Source organism: Periplaneta americana, chromosome 6 (genome assembly GCF_040183065.1).
Source record: "Periplaneta americana isolate PAMFEO1 chromosome 6, P.americana_PAMFEO1_priV1, whole genome shotgun sequence".
NCBI classification, from domain to species: Eukaryota; Metazoa; Arthropoda; class Insecta; order Blattodea; family Blattidae; genus Periplaneta; species Periplaneta americana.
In genome coordinates this window covers 136,893,664-136,913,632 of record NC_091122.1, presented here as the reverse complement: position 1 = coordinate 136,913,632, position 19,969 = coordinate 136,893,664, and the positions used below count along the sequence as shown (strand labels likewise).

At 34.0% G+C, this 19,969-nt stretch overlaps 1 protein-coding gene across 2 annotated transcripts in view; it reads left to right on the top strand.

Annotated features, from left to right (window-relative positions):
- LOC138701771 (sodium-independent sulfate anion transporter-like) overlaps window positions 1–19,969 on the top strand; it is a 303,572-nt gene that overhangs the window by 172,089 nt on the left and 111,514 nt on the right. The window contains exons 1-2 of one of the 2 annotated variants that reach the window (XM_069829019.1): window positions 17,240–17,374; window positions 18,202–18,981. In XM_069829019.1, the coding sequence (XP_069685120.1) occupies window positions 18,600–18,981 (382 nt within the window). In that variant the 5' untranslated portion in view covers window positions 17,240–17,374; window positions 18,202–18,599. Of the gene's footprint in view, window positions 1–17,239; window positions 17,375–18,201; window positions 18,982–19,969 lie in introns of those variants that run through there. The other variant, XM_069829018.1, reaches the window with a different exon arrangement.

The window sequence follows — 19,969 nt, the reverse complement described above, 5'->3', positions numbered from 1 at the left end:
ATACATACATACATACATACATACATACATACATACATACATACATACATACATACATACATACATACATACAACCGAGCGAGATGACTTAAGACGGTAGCGTCTGAGACTTGCATTCAGCAGATCCCGCGTACAAACCCGACCAATCTGACGGGGGTTTCCCTCAGTCACAAAGGCAAATGCTGGATTGTAAATTTAGGCACCATGATTCATCACCGCCTCAGTCACCAGCGTGATAAACATTAATAAAAAATTGTAATCATTTACATGAACACAGCCATCTACAACACACAGTCGAAACAGGAACTGAACAAAAACGGCCTACTCGTATACCCACAGATCCTAACACGCGATATGATCATATATAAATAAACTAAAAAAAAAACAATGCAATATATGCATTTTAAATTCGTTTATTTTAGGACGTTGTTCAGTATACTAGCTACTAGGTTAGTTAGTAGGTGGAATTGATGGTAACGAGATGGTATTTGAAAAGATGAGGCCGGTACATACATACTGTACATACATACATACATACATACATACATACATACATACATACATACATACATACATACATACATACATATATACATACATACATACATTTCGGAATTTTCTCTTGTTTTTATATGCAGCTGCTTTATTAGTGAAACTCCTTGTTGTATAATTAGATCATTGGATTCCGTTCTTTACAGATCGCTTTCCTCCTGAAATTCTTTGATATACTGTAGAGTTTATCATCCACGGAAAAATTATCAGCTCAATGATCTGAGAATTGTATTTTCTAGTAGTCTATTGATGTTTATCTCTTGTTATGACTGGTTGTGTGTCTGTCTAATGCGTCATGCTAACTACAAGACAGAAATTCGCGTTACTTGTAAATATCACAACAATGAGAAAATATCATGCTTAAGATCTAATCTTGGCAGTCTTCCAAGCAATAGTGGTAAGGATGAAGAAATTTATTTCCATATTCCTGTTTACAGCTCTATTGTAATACATACTGTCTATGAGGACTCTTGTTTTGGATTTTCTTGCCATTATAAATAATAATTGCTATATATTTGATAATTATTGAAATTTCCCACGCTTTCAGTTATAAATGATACTGTTATCGGATTATATATAAAGCCATTACTCCTCAGAATATAAATTTAATATTCATACCGGTACTTGAACATATTTCTTAAGTTGGAGACTGCTTTTGAATCAGAGCGCTTGCCACTTGAACTTGTAGAGAGAGAGAGAGTAGAATGTTTGATGACTGCCTGAAAGGAGAGACGTCAGGTGTCTCAGCAGCCATTGTATTTAAAGCAGTAACGAGAATGCGAGGGGGATTTTCAGCGTTACCAGAAACACTTCTTCCGGAATGAATGATGGATGAATAAGTACAGTTGTGAACAAAGAACGTGAGTTCCAATTAAACTTCAAAGCCTGACTTCTAAAAAAAAATAGAGTACATACTTAATAGTGTTCTGCCAAATGGCAAATCTTTCACTGCAAAGTCGCATTCTGCAATCTTTCCTATTTTCTGCCTTCCTCTCTTTGTCCGCATATGATCCATATAGCTTCTTCTGCTCCGAACTCTTCTCTCGTTCACCATTCCTTCCAGTGCATCCTTCAGTGGACAGTTTCTTCTCAGCCAGTGACCTAACCAATTCCTTTTTCTCTTCGTGATCAGTTTCAGCAAAAATAGAGTAATGAATACAAAAACAGGTACTTTTAGTTAAAAGTTTGTATGTTCTTTATCATAACCTGAAGCTGTTCAGAGTATCTTACATTCATAAACTTTTTCACGTGAAATAATTAGAGGCTCTCTTTCTTAAAATTTTGAACAATGATGTATTGTTCTTATAAATGCTTACAAACTGTTTTATAATACGGTGATGAGATGCCATTATTTTGTGTTTGAAACCGTGTATTAGATCAGTAGAGCCCGGATGTTTGGTGAAATGCCTTTTTTACTGGAAGTAAATCATTATTTTCACAGATATAAATGTGATTTGGGGTAAATCAAAGTGATAGGGCCATTTTTATTTTTCCTATTTAAGATGTTTCTTATTAATTCAATAATAAATGCCTTTTCTTGTCATTTTAAAGCAATATTTCTCGTTTATTTGCAATTTTCTAGGTAATTGTAATGAAATCTGTATGAAATTTAAATATATGAAAGAATGACTCACTTTACTAACATTAGTAAATAAGAATAATAAATTTATTTCGGTGCTTAATCTGCTAATAATAGTGCTTTAATAAACTTACTGTTAGTGTAATATGAATAATGATCAACAATCCATAGTTACAAATATAATGTCATGTCTTCACTATACCAACAATCAGCTTTATAATTTATATATTAAGCCAATTCTCACATAGCATTTGGAATTGTTTGCTTTCATAATTGCAAATCTTACTGTTACAATTTTGTGCTGCACGTGTTTATTATTGTAGGAGAAAGAAATTTGACTTAGAAACACTCTGTTATTTTCGGGTGACAGAAGGTATAAGATCGGTTAGCAAGAATGCCTAAATTCAGTAAGCCATTGAAAAGTAAACTTCATGTTTATGTTAATGAATTTGGTGCCCATTGTGTTTTCAACCGATGGAATAGTTTTGTTATGTAAAATTTGTGAAAAGACAGTTAATCACGAAAAAAGTATTCTATAAGCCAACATGTGTTAACTAGGAAGTATAAATGTGAGTTATGTCGATATAATTTAAATTTGTTGCTAAAATATATTATGCAAAATTTATGTCTTTTTCAAAATGTATTGTGCCTTTTTTACGTTTTTATTTCCTTTTTTGCCTGCCTATTTTAACTGTTATAAATTCCTAAATATCCGGGCTCTATAGATCAATAACTACCTAAGAATAATTTTACAATTTTCCTCAGCGTCATACTTTGGTAGTTAGAGCAAGAAAGTCAGTCAACTAAAATCAAAAGAAACTTGGAGATTCGCACTACTGTTTTATACACAGCCCTGATGCTAGAGGGTCTGCTTTAATACTTCTCCGCGAAGCTGGAAATCTGGATGAGGAAACGACCGAGAAGTTTTCCTCGTATGACGTCATTCAGGGGCAGGATTACTTTGTGTGTCTTAAATTAATATCGTTGGTTCCTCAGCTTCATTTCACTTCCGACTGAAGCCATGCTAAAGATACAAATCTGGTTTTTCAGGTATAGCTCCCTGTAAAGTTGACTTGAATAATTTCCAGAGAAGAATTATTCCAGAGCCGGGTATCGATCCCAGGATCTTTGGCTGAGCGTGCTAACGTTTTAATAACTGAGCTATCCAGGAACAATACCAGAACTCAGTTCAATTATTCCCTTTATATCCACATACCTCATGTGAGTTCATAGAACGTCAGAGCCCAGCATCGAGTGCACTCTATGTGACTTAAATTTGTGGTTTTCTGTTAACGAACAGTATACAATACTGTCAACCCACTTGAGGTATGTGGTTATAAGTGAAATAATTGAGTCAGGGCCTGGTATAGTTCCTAGGTAGGTCAGTCGTTAGAGCGTTGGCGCGCTCAGCCAAGGGTCCCGGGTTCGATACTCAGTCTTGATACAATTTTTCTCTTGAAATTATCCGTGCTAAGGATGTTACCATCCTTACAAGTACATAGACCTTTATTGGGATTGAATCGGCGAACTTCAAAGCAATATTATTATTATTATTATTATTATTATTATTATTATTATTATTATTATAGTTGATCAAGAAACAATATGATTTTTTTATATTTTGATTGGTCGATATGCGAAGTATAAAAATAAAAGAATACTGTTTTGAAATGTACAGTATTCAAGTGTGATGTAACAGCGAAATAATCTGTATCATAATCTTGTTTGTTGCAAATTATGTAGATGTTAATTTATGAACTACGCTTGTAACTAATAACCGTGTTACCAGTTAGATAGGCATATTTTTCTTCTTCTATTTGGTACGCTAATTTACATATAAAATAGGTAACTTCATACAGCATCACAGTCATCATAGTTTCCTGTTCTTTTTGTGTTTCTCGCCTTCATTCATAACTGGAATCCTTCGCCATACTTCAGCCACACCCATTTGGATTTTATATACTGAGGGAAGACCTTGAAAAATAACCAGATTAATTATTCTAGATTGAACAACAAACGCTTTATTCATTTATGATAGGATATTTTCTGGTATGAAACATTCACCCGCAACAACAATCTGTATAGACTTTCCTGCACAGCACAAACGCTAGAGATGTTGCCACCTCATCACGGCGAATTTCATGTCATCCGAGGTCATGCTTGGATTATTAAACAATATGACAATCCAAATGCTGCTTTGACTTCTTAAGAGCCTCTTAATTTTTTTATAGTGGGTGTTTTCTTGAATTGTTCAGAGTTCTCAAAACCTTGTAATTCACTCGACAAGGTCTCATCCCGCGTACTATGAACCGGCTCTGTCGGAGTCCCGAATCTGGAGGGCGTAGTGAGGGTTACGTGCATTGCAAATACAAACATGCCCTTGACGGGAATCGAACTCAAGGACAACCGGTAGCAAGATACGAAAGCTCATTCGCAAATAAGTAGATACGGACACTAATTTTCAAGGCATGTTTAATGTAACAAAAGAATAGGATAGACTCAAACTAGAGGCGCGATACAGTGAGTTAGTCACAATAGTCTTTACGAGCTCATTGTTTCTACCCATTTAATGTCAAGAAATCGGAACTGATTTAACAGCAGAGTAATTTAACGGTTTACAGGAGCTTGCTTAATTACGTATCTCCTGGTGGTTCACTGCTTATTGCGTTTATGATGCCAAACGAGTGAAACCTCCTGAAGCCCAATGAATCACACTGCAGATCATTCTTGACAAAAATCTACACCTGGAATTTCAATCATGAGTTCCTTTCTGTGCATTTATTTGAAAGAATACAATCCTCGTTAGTAAGGAATCTTCAAATTGATCATAGTTTTGTTTTAGGAGAGTTTCATTCATCCTCGTAACATTCGGACTCGACCATGCTTCGTCTTCAACTAATACCTCATTGCAGAACATCAATCTGTCTGAAATCTTACATAATGATTAACATATAATATATTTTAAAAGTTGCTTCTTTCTGTTATCGGGGTTGAAAAAACTAAGTTCTTCCTCAGTACTCTATGTTTCTTCTTTTACTGTATAGACATGTAACTTATATGAATTTTAATATTTTTTCGAGGAAAATTGTTTATAATTTGGAAATTCAATCTAGGATTTATTTATTTATTTGTTTATTTACATATTTACTTATTTACGTATTTACTTATTTACTTACTTACGTATTTATTTGCTTATTTATTTGCTTATTTATTTATTTAATTATTTATTTATTTACTTACGTATTTATATACTTATTTATTTATTTAATTATTTATTTATTTACTTATTTACTTACTTGTTTATTTATGTAATTATTTATTTACTTATTTATTTATTTGTTATTTATTTATTTGTTTACTTATTAATTAATTCATTCATTCATTCATTCATTCTAGCGGAGATTAGGCCGTAGGGCCTTTTCGTACACGCCAACAAGTTACAAAATACACAAGCAGTGTATGGTGTCATGATATCATTCTTTGAGAAAAATAATGGTTACACCCAGATTGCTCAGAACTGTTGAATTAAATTTATTAAATACGGAAATAATATCATGTTCTTTACATTGGCTCTGTTGTGACAGTCCATACGTTTCCCATCAAAGCGGTCCGTGATTCTATTTCCAGCGTGGGCAAATGGAAGAGATTTATCTTCCGTCCACGGGATTGGATATTTGTCCCTTGTCATGTGCTGTCCTGTGTTGTCTCAGCGGTGGTCCTGTGCAGTGCTGACTAAGGAGACCTGCAATGTGTGTCCGTTTAGTGTCTGTCTAAAAATATACCCCTCTACACCATATTGCAGTGTAAATCGAATTAAAGTGAAAAGATAAAGACAAAGCAAAAACGAAAGTAAAATAAATACATATGTGTATGTACTGTACATGCACACTACATGAATGCACACATATATACACGTAAGTGTAAACTCGGCTTCATAATTTAATTTTGTATAATTAATTTCGTAATAGTTTCCTTTACATTTAATATGAACTGATAATTAAAAAAATAATTTGTGAATCATTAATGGAAAGAGATGAACTGTACAGTTACTTGTGTATTTCATTTACATATTCTACGAGTGCATCAAGTAATGAGCGTAGGAATGTTAGGAAGCTTAGCAAAACGCAGCTATATTGTTTAGTGGTCAAGGAATAGAACATAATAATGGCAAGAAGATAGTAAAAATTGCTTGTGATCATGTGCAGGAAAGTTCGAAAATAATATCCACGAGTAAAGATGAATCTGATTCATCATTGTGAGCAATGATTTCATAAAAATTACCAGGATCTTTCAAGTATGCAGTAGTTAGTAAAAGTACTGCATCGGTATTGTTCACACTTTAATTACTGAAAATATGAATATTTTACCGATAAATGATTTTGGGAAATAAGATCGATATCAGATTTTGACTAATTATCTGTAATTTTAATTATTTATGACATTTTATTTATCTTTTAATTTGGGAATCTTAATATAACGAAATTATCCAAGTTGGTCATTTACAAGGTCTTCCAGTAGAATGTGACTATTTTCATAGCCTTATTGTGGAACAATAACATTGAATTAATAGACAACACTTTTATTATAAACATTGCTGTAGAATGCAATTTATTAATTTCTACTCATTTGAAAAAAATACATTTTAAAGTACACGACAATGAATACATTCTTTCAATCTGGTCTGAAAGCTCTCTGCAACAAACCACGAAAAATGGCTCTAATTTCATTATTTATGTTTACTTGTAACTGCATTATGGTGCGTGGTCTGTTACATTAGCTTACACTTTACTTTTAATATGCCTATAAGAAGAAGTCCGCTGCCGTAAGATCAGGAGACCGTGGTGGCCAAGCGATATCTCCAAATTGTGAAATTATGCGCCAGGAAACAATATTCATACAGTGTATGGATTCACGTGCAGTGTGTGCTGTCGCCCCATCCTGTTGGAACTAAAACTCATCATGGTGATCCATCTCAGGCAGTTTCAATGTTCCCAACATTTCTTGGTAGTGATCTGCGTTGACAGTCACAGTGCGGTTACGTTCTTCAAACAAGTATGGACCGATAATTCCAGAGGCAGAAATGCCACACCACACTGTTACCTTCTCACTATGCAGTGGTTGTTCGAGCACTTGCATAGTTGACCTTCACTCCAGTACGGGAAATTCTGTTTATTAACGAACCTAGATAGGTGGAAGTGTGCCCCGTCCGACATAATGAGTTTTTTCAGAATATCCGGATCAGCATTTAACACTTCACTTAATCCTCTACAAAACGCTAATCGAGCAGGTTTATTAGTGTCACGAAGATGGTTCAAAATATGGATTTTGTATGGGTGGAAGCTGAGATCTTCGTGTAAAATACAGCACATGCTTGTGAACGATAAATTCAACGCAGTTGATTGACGCCTGGCGGAGCGAGATGGACTTCTAAACACAGCTTTTCTAACGGTCATGGGCTTTGATCAACTAAATGAAATGGATGATTTGCGTGTCTTGTCATTTAATTTACTTCTCTAGAATATAATGTTCTTAGTACTGGAAATACATATGATTGAATAATAGCCTCTGCTGATTCTAGAATTAGTAATGCAATTTGGGTTATAATTAATACCTGGCGATGTTTTCCGGCATACTGATTGATCACGGACCACCAGCAAATATATCACAAAAATTCCCAGTGTTATTGAATTTATTCACCCACTGCAGAATTGTGTTACGGGAAGGGATTCTTCCACGTCGTGGAACACTAAATTCATTTTTAAATCTTCTCTGACCATGTGTGATGGATTTGGACTCAATGTACAGGGACATTCACAATGTTTTACCGTCACTTATGGAGCTTATTTCCAAAGAAATTCTGAGAAAAAAAAAGTCATATAAACAAGTATCCTAATTATCCTAATGTCAATATTTTCAGAGTTACACGAACTTGGAGTTGTTGGTAAAATACCATTATTCTTTAGTTTTAAGAGTGAAAAAATATTACAGGAAAAGAATGAACTATTCAGGAGTATCATTTCTTTAATTAGCTTAGTATTCTGAAGCTAAAATGTCGTGTGAATTCCATAGTTGTTTCGTACAGATTTTTTTTTTTTTTTCAATTTTTAACTACAAAATTACATTTTTCTTACGCAATAATCACACAATTGTTACAAATCACGCCAATCTTGTAAATTCTTCAAGACTCTACATTAGGATACATAATTAAACTATAAAGAATCAAGTTTGTAAGGTCGTATGATTTGTAACAATTTTTGTGATAAGTGCGTAAGAATGATGTCATTTTTAGTTAAAAATTGAAAAACAAAATCTGTACAAAGCAATTAACAACACATTTTAGCTTCAGAACACTAGCCAATTAAAGAGATGATACTTCTGAATAGTTTATCCTCTATTTGTAATATTCTTTTACCCTTAAAACTAAAGGAAAAAAAGGTATTTTACTAACAACTTAAAATTAGTGTAACTCTGAAAATATTGAGATTAGGACACATGTTTATATGACATTTTTTGCTCAGAATGTCTTCGGAAATAAGCTCCGTAAATGGTGGTAAATCCTCGTGAATCACTCTGTGTGCTGTTACTGCAAATACACGTTGCGCCACCGCCCAGTTAACCATAATATCATTTCCTATAATCACGGGAGAAATGGCATATTTTGAAGGTCACATAGCAACCAATATTTCCTCTAAAGCACAAAATTGCTAGAAATTTCAGTGTTCTTAAAATCCTCACATTATATTGGAACACCTTGTATAGGACTATGTGTATATACGTATATAGGTATGTGCCTATATGCATTTATGGAAGCATACACACAGATGCATAGATGCATACACAAACGTGCATAGTTCATTATTGATCTATTTGTGTTAAGTATAGAACGATATCTTACAGAACAAATAGAATAGTAGGATATTAACACGCTTTCCCTTTCATTATAGATGCAAATATATAAATGAACAGCTTATGCACCTTCCAGGCCTAATGTTTAAAAAAATAAATGACTTAGTCAATCAGACAATGACTTTGTAAACAACGCAGAGCACGCTGCATGTCCTAACCCGTCGGCGTGCCTTCCTTATTTATCTAGAGACGTGCAAAACAGGGGACTTTTGTTTCAACATTGACTAACGTTATGGTGGCAGTTTCGAAAATCTTTACATCAATCACTCTTTCTCAAGTTTCTGGATGCACGTATAAATACACTGTCGTTCAGCAGCGGGTTCTTAGACTGATTTACAGCCCATGATTCTTCTCTTCTTACAAGTTAGTTGAGTTGAAATCTCGGAAGTTTCTCCTTTTTGGGAGGCCGTAATATGAAAGAAGACTTCCAAACATCGCTGTCACGTCAGTCTTTCACAGAACAGCTGACCAGTCGGATGTTTGTTGAGTGATTTGCAGTTCACTGCTCAATCTGTGCAGTGATGGATCAGGATTCTGTAGGGTATGTGCTTATTTTACCCTAAATCTACTTTCTTGAAAAATATTGCTACCGTAAGAGGAAATGTATACATCCTTTATACATCAAATTTATATAGGCCTACATATATATTACGATAAAAACAAATATTTACAGATCCATTCAGTTTACATGACTGTAACCAAATAATATCAATTCAATTATATTGTTAAACGTTGCCACAAGGCACTTAAATTTAATAACGAAGACGGAAAAGAAAAATTCTCTAGTATATTTGTAAATAAGGATAACGTAACAATGTTAGAATTTCTACTAGCAGCTAATTGGTAGCCACATGTTCATGCCCAGTGGGAATACATGTGAGGAATTTTCTAAAAATATCTGTTAACTGTTTCTGAACTGTTACGATGCTACCGTATGTTTCGATATGTGCTTACTTACAATTTTCTGTGTTTCTTGTTAAACTCCGCGCTTCCAATCAACATATCGTACTATTTCAGAAAACTTTCAGTCCGAAATTCGTTGTTGCACGAAGTATAATTTATATTATAGTACCAGTATTGAATACAATATGGAGGTTTTAAGGTAAAAGATCGTAACCCTCAATTTGAAAAATTTTCAGGAGAGCTAGAAAGCGTATTATTTATTTTATTATATTTACTTTTGTGAGTAAGCCACATTACTTCACAATGTAATCTCATTGTCATTATTAATAAAAATCTAAATTTGATAAAATGCATATCCAATATCGAGAGGGATACTGTGTTTTACCAAGCTACATAATTATTAAGTGATGATCACAAATTCTAAGAATTTTTAATTATATCAGAAATAATTGTCTGAGGGTTAAATCCTTTTGCATATACGTAGAATGATCATAAACAAATAGAACATCGTAAAAAAAATCAATCTATCATTTTTTATGGTTACAGCCTTTTACCTTAACACGATCGAATATTGCACTGACACATTATTAAACGTCTAAAAGAACTAGTTATCGGAGATAATTATAATCATACTTTATAGGTTGAATACTTAAATTCACATTAAATCCGACGATTTAAAATAACTTAAATAGGCCTATAATACTTATGGCTTTTAGAGAACCCGGAGGTTCATTTTCGCCCTCACATAAGCCCGCCATCGGTCCCTATCCTGAGCAAGATTAATTCAGCCCCTAGCATCATATCTCAACTCTCTCAAATCCATTTTAATATTATCCTCCCATTTACGTCTCGGTCTCCCCAAAGGTTTTTTTCCCTCAGATCTCCCAACTAACATTTTATACGCATTTCTGGATTCACCCACACGTCCTACATGCCCTGCCCATCTCAAACGCCTGAATTTAATGTTCCTAATTATCTTAAGTGAAGAATACAATGCACCAAATATTTTTCTAATCACCTTATTCTCGAACATCCTTAACCTCTCTTCCTCTCTCTAAGTGAGTTTCACAACCATACAGAACAACCGGTAATATAACTGTTTTATAAATTCTAACTTTCAGATTTTTTGAAAGCAGTCTAGATGACGAAAGCTTCTTAACCGAATAATAGCAGGAATTTTTCATATTTATTCCGCATTTAATTTCCTCTCCAGTATCATTCATATTAGTTACTGTTGCTCCAAGGTATTTAATATTTTCAGTCTCTCCAAAGTATAAATTTCCAATTCTTATATTTCCATTTCGTACTAGAGACATAATCATATACTTTGTCTTTCCGCCATTTACTTTCAAACCTATCTCATTACTTGCTTCAAGTAAAATTCCCGTGTTTTTTTTTATAGTTTGTGGATTTTCTCCTAACATATTCACGTCATCCAATAAACAAGCCGCTGATATAACGTGTTCAATTTTAAACCTTCTGTGTTTTCCTGGACTTTCCTAATGGCATATTCTAGAGCGAAGCTAAAGATAGTATATCTCCACGCTTTAGCCTGCAGTGAATCGGAAAAGCGTCGGACAGAAACTGGCCTATACGAATTCTGTTGTACGTTTCACTCAGACACATTATAATTAATCAAACTTTGGAATATCAAATTCAATAAGAATATTATATAAAACTTCTCTCTTAACCGAGTCATATGCCTTTTTGAAATCTATGAATAACTGATGTACTGTGCCCTTACACTCACATATTTTTTCCAATATCTGTCGAATACAAACATCTGACAAGTAGTCGATCTATTACGCGTAAAACCACATTGATGATTTTACTATTCATTTTGTATTCAGATAAATCTAATATAATATAATGAAAATATTTTGAGTTCAATCCATAAGATTTATCTATTGATGATCCTTAATAATTTCATCTAAATTTAAAGTTAATCTTCTCAAAAGAATATCGGACAAAATTGTGTATGACGTCAATAAAAGTGATATTCCTCGAAAGTTACTACTGTTAGTTTTTCTCCCTTCTTAAAGAAAGGTAGTATTATGGATTCCTTCCATTGTTCTGGTACAATTTCCTTTCCCAAATAGCAAGTACAAGTTTATAAATTTCACTAGATAATGCGTTTCCACCCTCTTGTATTAATTCCGCTGGAATTTGATCGATACCTGGAAACTTTATGTTAAGCTGGATTATTTACATGTGCAATTAATTGAAGCGTTGGATTTCCCTACATACGTTTACCGGAAGATACAGTACATAAAAGCTAGAAGAGTAGGATTCTTGATTCCTTAATCTTGACAGAAGACAAGAGGACTGCCTCGCGCTCCGACCGTTTTGCCCGTTGGAACGAGACTACTAGAATACTCATTCGATACTATTGGACTGAATTGATCGATACATATTTCTCATGAAAAACGTTCAGTTGAACCCAGGATGTTTCCAGTCCATATGCAGTGACTTTAGATGCTGAGGCAAGTCAAGTTTAATAAAAATTTTAGTGACAAAGACAAATCTAGTGACGAATTCTCGACCCATTTCGCCTAAATTTAATCAGTCACCGAATTACAACTGATTCTAGATAACCGGGCAGTTTATACATTTCGTTTAAAGACCGATCTAAATAAAAATTCTTACAGGGCGATGGAAAGATGTAGCATTGCTTCTTTAGGGAAGTAACTAAAGTTGCGGAAGCCGTATCGTGATTTACGATGCGCAGAAACTGTCCCTGAACAGGCAGGGATTCAGGCAAATTTACAGGAAGTCATTTCGTCACTCGAGTTTTCTTCTTCGCGCGGACAAATATCTCTGCAGACTTGTGAGACTGCAGCAACCTTTAAATAGAAAATAGAAAGCCGGTAATAACTATATTTTGAAGGTTCTGCGAAAGACTGTTGCAATGTTTTTATTTGCAGAAGGCATGGAAATGATTTAGTGTTGAGTGGCCTGTCTGAAGACGTACAAAAACCATAGATTGACTCATCCCAAATATAACCCAAAATCTAAATCTGCACTGCAGTGTTACAAGTCTGTGTTGAAAATAAATTGCATAATTGTTGTGTTATGAGAAATAAATTCTAAATTGTTCACAAGTATTCCCACTACCGAGCGAGGTGGCCCAGACGGTAACGTTTGAGACTCGCATTCGGGAAATCACGGATTAAAACCCCATGGTCGGCCAATCTGACTGAAGTTGCTCATGGTTTCTCTCAGTCACAAAGGCAAAAGCTGGATTGAAATTTACATATCATGACTCATTACCGCCTTAATCACCAATATCACAAACATTAATGAGAATCTAAAATCAGTTACATGAACACAAGCTATCTGTAACACACGACAATAAAAACAGGAACTCAACAATAGTAAAAACGGCTTACTGATATACCCAAAGATCCTACATACGCGATATGACAACAGATGTTAAAGAATGTAAGGTAAGTTGGGGTAAGTGCACCCTTTAAATATGAAAGTTCAACTTCGGTGCATAGTAATACCTGAGTCCTTTGTAATTTTAAAATAAGATTTTATTGGTATATTAAGTGGTTAATTCTGTGTAGTTTTACCTTGTCAATTGCGTAAATGGCCGAAGCATATTTTATGAAACAAATAAATACCATTATAATATTGAGGATATGCAGTTGCCCCGTGATATGGTGGCAAGAGCATCTCTAGGCTGTAACTTTCAGTAGTAAAGGATAGGACATAATCAAGGGGCAAGTGCGTATTCTCTGTTCTTTGAGCTACAAATGTACGTTTCAAATTTATTTTATTAATTTTTTTTCTGATAAGTTATGTATTTCGGCAATAAACGGTGTTCAGGGAGTAAGATTAATACTCCCCGAGATGGTAGGACGAATCTCAAATGAACTACAAAGATATGGACTGAAATTGCACTTACCCCAACTCACCTTATAAATAAACTTAACAAAAATAGTTTTTCCATTATTTATCTATACTGAAATAGAAATAATGAGTTTTCCAAATTTTTACCAAAAATCTTCGTCTGTCAGAGTAAAGTTAAATATTTTAAAGTATTTCATATTTTCTATTAAGAATAAAGAGGACAGAAAATTAGCAGTATCATTTTATTAATTTAAAACATTAAGTCGTTATTCAAAATTAGAACACATCAATAAAACCATCGAGAAATAATGTATCATTTCCAACCGAAATGTTGATTTGATGATTATTATAATTCTGAAAATATTAGGATACCGGTATTAAATAGCATGGATTATTAGTCTTAAAATAGTGACATATAATAGCTTTGTTGCAATTCATAAAATGGAAAGCACGTGGAAGATAGGAATCGTAATGTTGAATGCAGTTACAATTTTATTACCTTGAATGAATCAGGAAGTCATTAAAGGATCAATTAAGTATTTAGTCGTGTTATAATTTCTGGTCTTTGAATATTCATTAGAAACTCTAGTTATTGGATCATGATATTCCACATACAGTATATTTACATAAATCTTTGACTTGCAGAAAGAGTGCAACGAATCTAAAACTACCAATTTTACTTACTCATTATACAGAGAATAAAAAGAAAGTATTATGTTGCTGAAAAATTTAATTTCAATACTTTTCGTAGAAATAAATGTCTTCAGTATCGTTGATATGGAAAAAATGATTCCACATATCAACTACATTTATGTCTGTCCATGCGTGTACAGCGATTTCTCTTAAATTGTTGGACGGAATTTGTTCATATTCAGTATATACAGATTAATTAAACTGGAAACGAGGCTCATATAAGTAAAATAAGATACTTCTGCTAAAAACCAAATAGTTCTTTATTTGAAATCAAAATTACAGAATAGCCATCAAATCAGAGAAACGGCAAACGAAACGATTAAACGATTTTCTTCGTGTTTTTAATAGGCCAACAATAAACTACTACAACAAAATGACGAAGTTAGAATCTATTAAAAATATGTTAATTATTATGTGGAAAGATATTTATATTTTTCGTTGCCAAGAGGAATACAAAGAGAAAAAGGGAAAGGAGAACAAGGGTAAAACAAGGAGAACAAGATTTTAGGCCTAATTCAAGTCGAACAAAGGGGGTTACATTTTTATGTCGCAGTCAATTCCCAAATTCTCCTTCCACTCGTACCTATTGAAGAGATAGACGTAGTTCTGCGTCAATTAAATACATTCGCAAAAACTTTTCGGATTGGAATCACGAAACCGAGTAGCTGCATTGCACATTGGCGCAGCATGGACTGACGGTCTCACTCAAGCTTCCTTGATATTTGCCAAATTGAGTCTTCAGCAAGAACAGTATAAATTGTCAATTCCTCAACACTCTCTAACTATGCTTTTTCTCAGCACTTTACGCGTGAACAAATAGAAAATTTCCTTCAATGTAGAAAATAGTTATAATGTACAGTGAGATTCTTTTATTGTAAATCCAATTACAAAAGTATATCGTAACTACTGATGGAGCTTGCTCTTAGCATAGTAATGTATTTTTCAGTGTATACTAGATACGGATATGAAATGGAGCGCCTATGACATGGACTCGTTTTAATATCGTATCTCTATCAAAAACAACACAAGACTTCATTTAAAACAAAGCCTGGGATCAAAGTAAGATTGTGCTCAAAAGTTATAACTTAATACACGATAGTGAAGTTTAATATAACACAGTTTTATATAGTATGAACTATAACATAACGAAGTGAGTGTTTCTCGTAAATTAGGGGCAACAATGTTAGTTCTAATATTGCATAAACTTCTATGCTTCCCGTACACAAGAGGAGGTAAGTAGAGCGGATAGCCTCACGTTCAGTCACAACGAAAAAGTCGCAGTTACCCATTTCACAGAAGGCTGAATTGCTTCTAACCTGGAGTCTATTCCACAAAGATATGGCGTTGTACATTACAAATTACTGATGAAAGATGTTTTAAACTATGGAGTTATATATTTCTGTTCCACGAAAGAATTAAAGTTTGTTGTACATTACCAGTGAATCGCTACTAGTGACGTCACACTAATAAACATACTACGTCATAACATGTAACAGCGTGGCTGACAAGTCTTTCTCTTTAGCCACGATGAAACAGCTTGTTATCTTATTTCATTCATCGAATTAGGTTATGTTTGTCTCTTTAATCGTAATGTACTTTAAGATAGGTTATATAGCAAAGATTCGTAGATTCTATGAATTTTGTAACCTGCAGTGTTATTTATTTTAGTTTTCTTCTTTAATAATGAAAAATTTACTTCCTTATTATTATCATCATGTTCTTTCGAGATCCCCACATAATGCTCCTTGATAGTTTCCCATTAGCCAACAGATGCCACTAATAACGATCTTCACCTCCAAACTTAGGCCTAATTGTTACGAAATTACAAACACTGCAAAATTACTGAAATGGTGTCAAAGGAGATGAAATTACTGTAGGTCTATCTTTTGTAGGAAATAAAAGCAAGAAAAGATATTCTATAGCACATATTTATCAAACTCTATCTTAATATTATGAAATAAATATATTTAAATCGCATTAGTACATGTATGTATTAGTCTCCTTTCATTGGTAGAGAATACTTGACAATCCACTAGTAAGTTACAAATTTTAGTACTTTGTGGATCACAATCGTGAAACTTCGTTGGTAATTTGTAAATATACAGTGGTAAAGTACTGCTGTAGATGAGTCTTTTATGGAACAGAAACTCTAGTATTTTTAATACTTACTAGAGAATTTACTTGTAAGTAATGTACAACACAATACTTTTTGTGGAATAGGCCCAAGGTTCGAACTCGTACTCTTCCATTCCGTATTCAATAATTTCATCAAATGAGTTAATCTTTATCTCCTAGTTTTATGTATGTGTCTAGATTATACTGAACAACATGGTTTTGTGTTCTCGAATGCATAATTACTGTTGACATTCCTTTCCTGTGAGTAATGATGAATCACTTTTAAATCGTCCTCTAAGAAGGTGAAAATTTCTGTTCAATTTATTTTGTAGGGGAAATAATTACAAGTGAAATAGTAATTTCTTTCCCTTCCTCTGAAGCCCAACAGCAATTTAATCTTGGAAAATTCTGCATATTTAATTAACGGTCAGTATATGACCTTGTAAAGAACCGCATTGTAGTTCTTTGAAATGATACTGTCTCCTTATTTGTGTACGAACGATATACAAATTTCCACATTCTTTCTTCTTACCCCACCATGACTTCCTTTCGTATCCCTTCCCAGCTCCTGTTTGCGCATGCGCTAGCGGAATATGCAAGTAGCAAATAACCTGACCATCACACTACTGCAGTTCAGTCAGTACCAAACAAGTATTATTACCCTGTGTACCTGTGAAAGTTGCGTGAAGCGCTCGCAGCGACATCTTCGCTTACGAGAGCAGTGTGAATCTAACAATAGGTCAATTCAATACGTGGTAATGGATCTCAAAGGCAAGTTAATTTTTTACTTATATACTTTTAAAATAATTTTCTCGTCATAATTCTAATTAAAGAACTTTAAAATACATATTCTGAATTAATTGATCGAAATTAATACTTAAATTTGTGCATGCATATTTTACTGTGTTGTAAGAAACTGATATATTATTCCACGTCACAACAGCATACAGGGTGTATGAAAGTAATATAAACATTCTCGTTCGATATTGAAACTGAACGTAATGTAAAATTTTATACAATAGAATATGATTTTATTTTTAGAAATGTATGCCTTGTATTTCATTTTATTATTATTATTATTATTATTATTATTATTATTATTATTATTATTATTATTATTATTACAGTTTAAGTCAAGCAGACTTCGATTTATGTGAAATTTGTAATTGTGTTTTAGTTTCAGTTGTTTTTTTAACTAAGAAGTAATCGTTCCTACGTCAAGAAGTACGAGTAGTTATTTAAAAGATTCTCTCTTTTAGTAACTGGGTTGTGTGTTCCTTATCCGTATTTTACCCTGTATCGTCTTAAGCAGTGGCTTTGTGTCATATAGACAATATGACCATGGAGTCCCGTTACTTGAAGATATCAAGCGTTAGTTCGTGATCTTTACAAGGGTGAAGACTGAAACAGCCTAATTCCTCACAGCTTATAAGCCATATAGGCTATGATGACGTTTGAAAAATTTACAGTCGTTTTTGTAACCTGAATAATTAGCTGTGGTCAGTGATACTGTTTAACTACTCGTTTTATGCATTTGTTAATAACTAGAAGTTAATTTTATGTATTGTCGCTAACAAGTCTTTTTTTTTAATTTCCAGGTAACAAGTGTGGACGAAATTAACTGCGATGTTATCAAGAAAGGAATGAACGTAATGCTTTCAATACGTGCAGTGAGTTTATAGTGTCTCTGCAAGAGTGGTTTGCTTACTTCACTCTACAACTGATAATGAGTAACTGCGAAAGGGAGTGATACGAACAGCTTAAAAATGAATATTCAACAGATTCTGGGTCGCGACTCACGTGAATAACAGCCTAAAAATATATCTCTCTGAAACAAACAATTGTATGTGTTTTTGCGTGTGGTGGGAGGACAGATTCCAGTTTGTTTACTGACGTTATTTTCATTTATATTTATTCTTCAATATTTAAGACTGCGACTCTGACATTGCTTTAGGTACAAGTCTGAATCAAAGGCTCGGTATAGTTTTGCGTTTGAATGACAAACAGAGGAGTGCAATTTATGACCAAATCGTATAATATGAAGACCGAACTAAGAAGTGCAAGCGAGGTGACCCTCACCAACTATATGGCCGGCAGCGGTGGAAGCGGTCGTGATACCCCGCCAGCAGTTACGTCTTCTACGTCTACCATGGACGTTATAGGACTGACAAACCTCGCGAACTCCGACCTCAACCTCACTAAGAAAAATAAAGACTTGTTTCTCAACCACAACTCGACCAACACACTGTTCAGCAACAACAATAACCACACTCACCATCCGCTACATTATCTGCACCACCACCCGCACCACCACCACCTACACAGGCCTTACGACAGGGCTGCGTCGTGGACAGCTCTCAACGGACGCTCCGCTTTCTGTAAGTACTCCAACAGTTGGTTTCTCTGCATGCCACATTCTTGGCTTATCAGTGTCGTGACCGTTAACATGTCTCCACGTTGTCTGATAAAAATGTTTGTGACTCTACTGAGGTGCTCTATACGTGCAGGGTTAGCGGAGATTCTTACTTACTTTGTTTTCACTTAATATTTTGTTTCAGCTTTGTTTTGTCTATTGTATTAGCCTATTGTTATTGTATATGCAGAAAAAATTTTTTGGAACAGTCAATAGAGATATCTAATATTATAAATTTTGTGAAGAAAATTTGGGAAGTTTCAACCGTGCACTGAAATTATATTTCTTCGACGCTTTGAAACAACTTAGTTTCATCAGCATCGTCCCAAGACCCGCGTTCTGAGAATGTAAGTAATAAGAAAATAAACTAAATCTCATCGAAGACTGAAAACTTAAAAATCCTTTCTCGAAACCCAGTCGTGAAAGTCTGCAATATCGTATTACAGTCTTTTAATTAGAAAATTCGAATATGATCTTACGTAGGGTACAAATTTTTCTCACAAACAAAATACAATTTGATCCGTAATGGGTGTCTTGCTCTCATACGAAATTAACTTCGATCCCTGAAGAGGTATTTTTCTCATACACCGTATTCCTGAAACGCCGTCTAGCTCTTCAAGTTAGACTGTAGTATTCTCGCATGGCTTGCGTGTCATGTTGGATGCATTTTGAAGGAGTATCAGGGGTGATGAAAGTTATATTCAATTAAAGCTTATTTTATTTTAAGTATTAAAAGTCGTTAAACTATCATGTTTACTCATCACTGATGGCGTGATTGGGATTGTCTATTCGAATAATGTGGACGGCGTTTCAGAGACAACCTGTATATTAAATTCATTTTGATTTCTGATGAGATATTTTCCTCATGTACGAAAATTAAATGTGATCCGTGAAGAATATTTAGCTCATATACAAAATTCATTATGATCCAAGAAGCATTTTTCTCACATGTG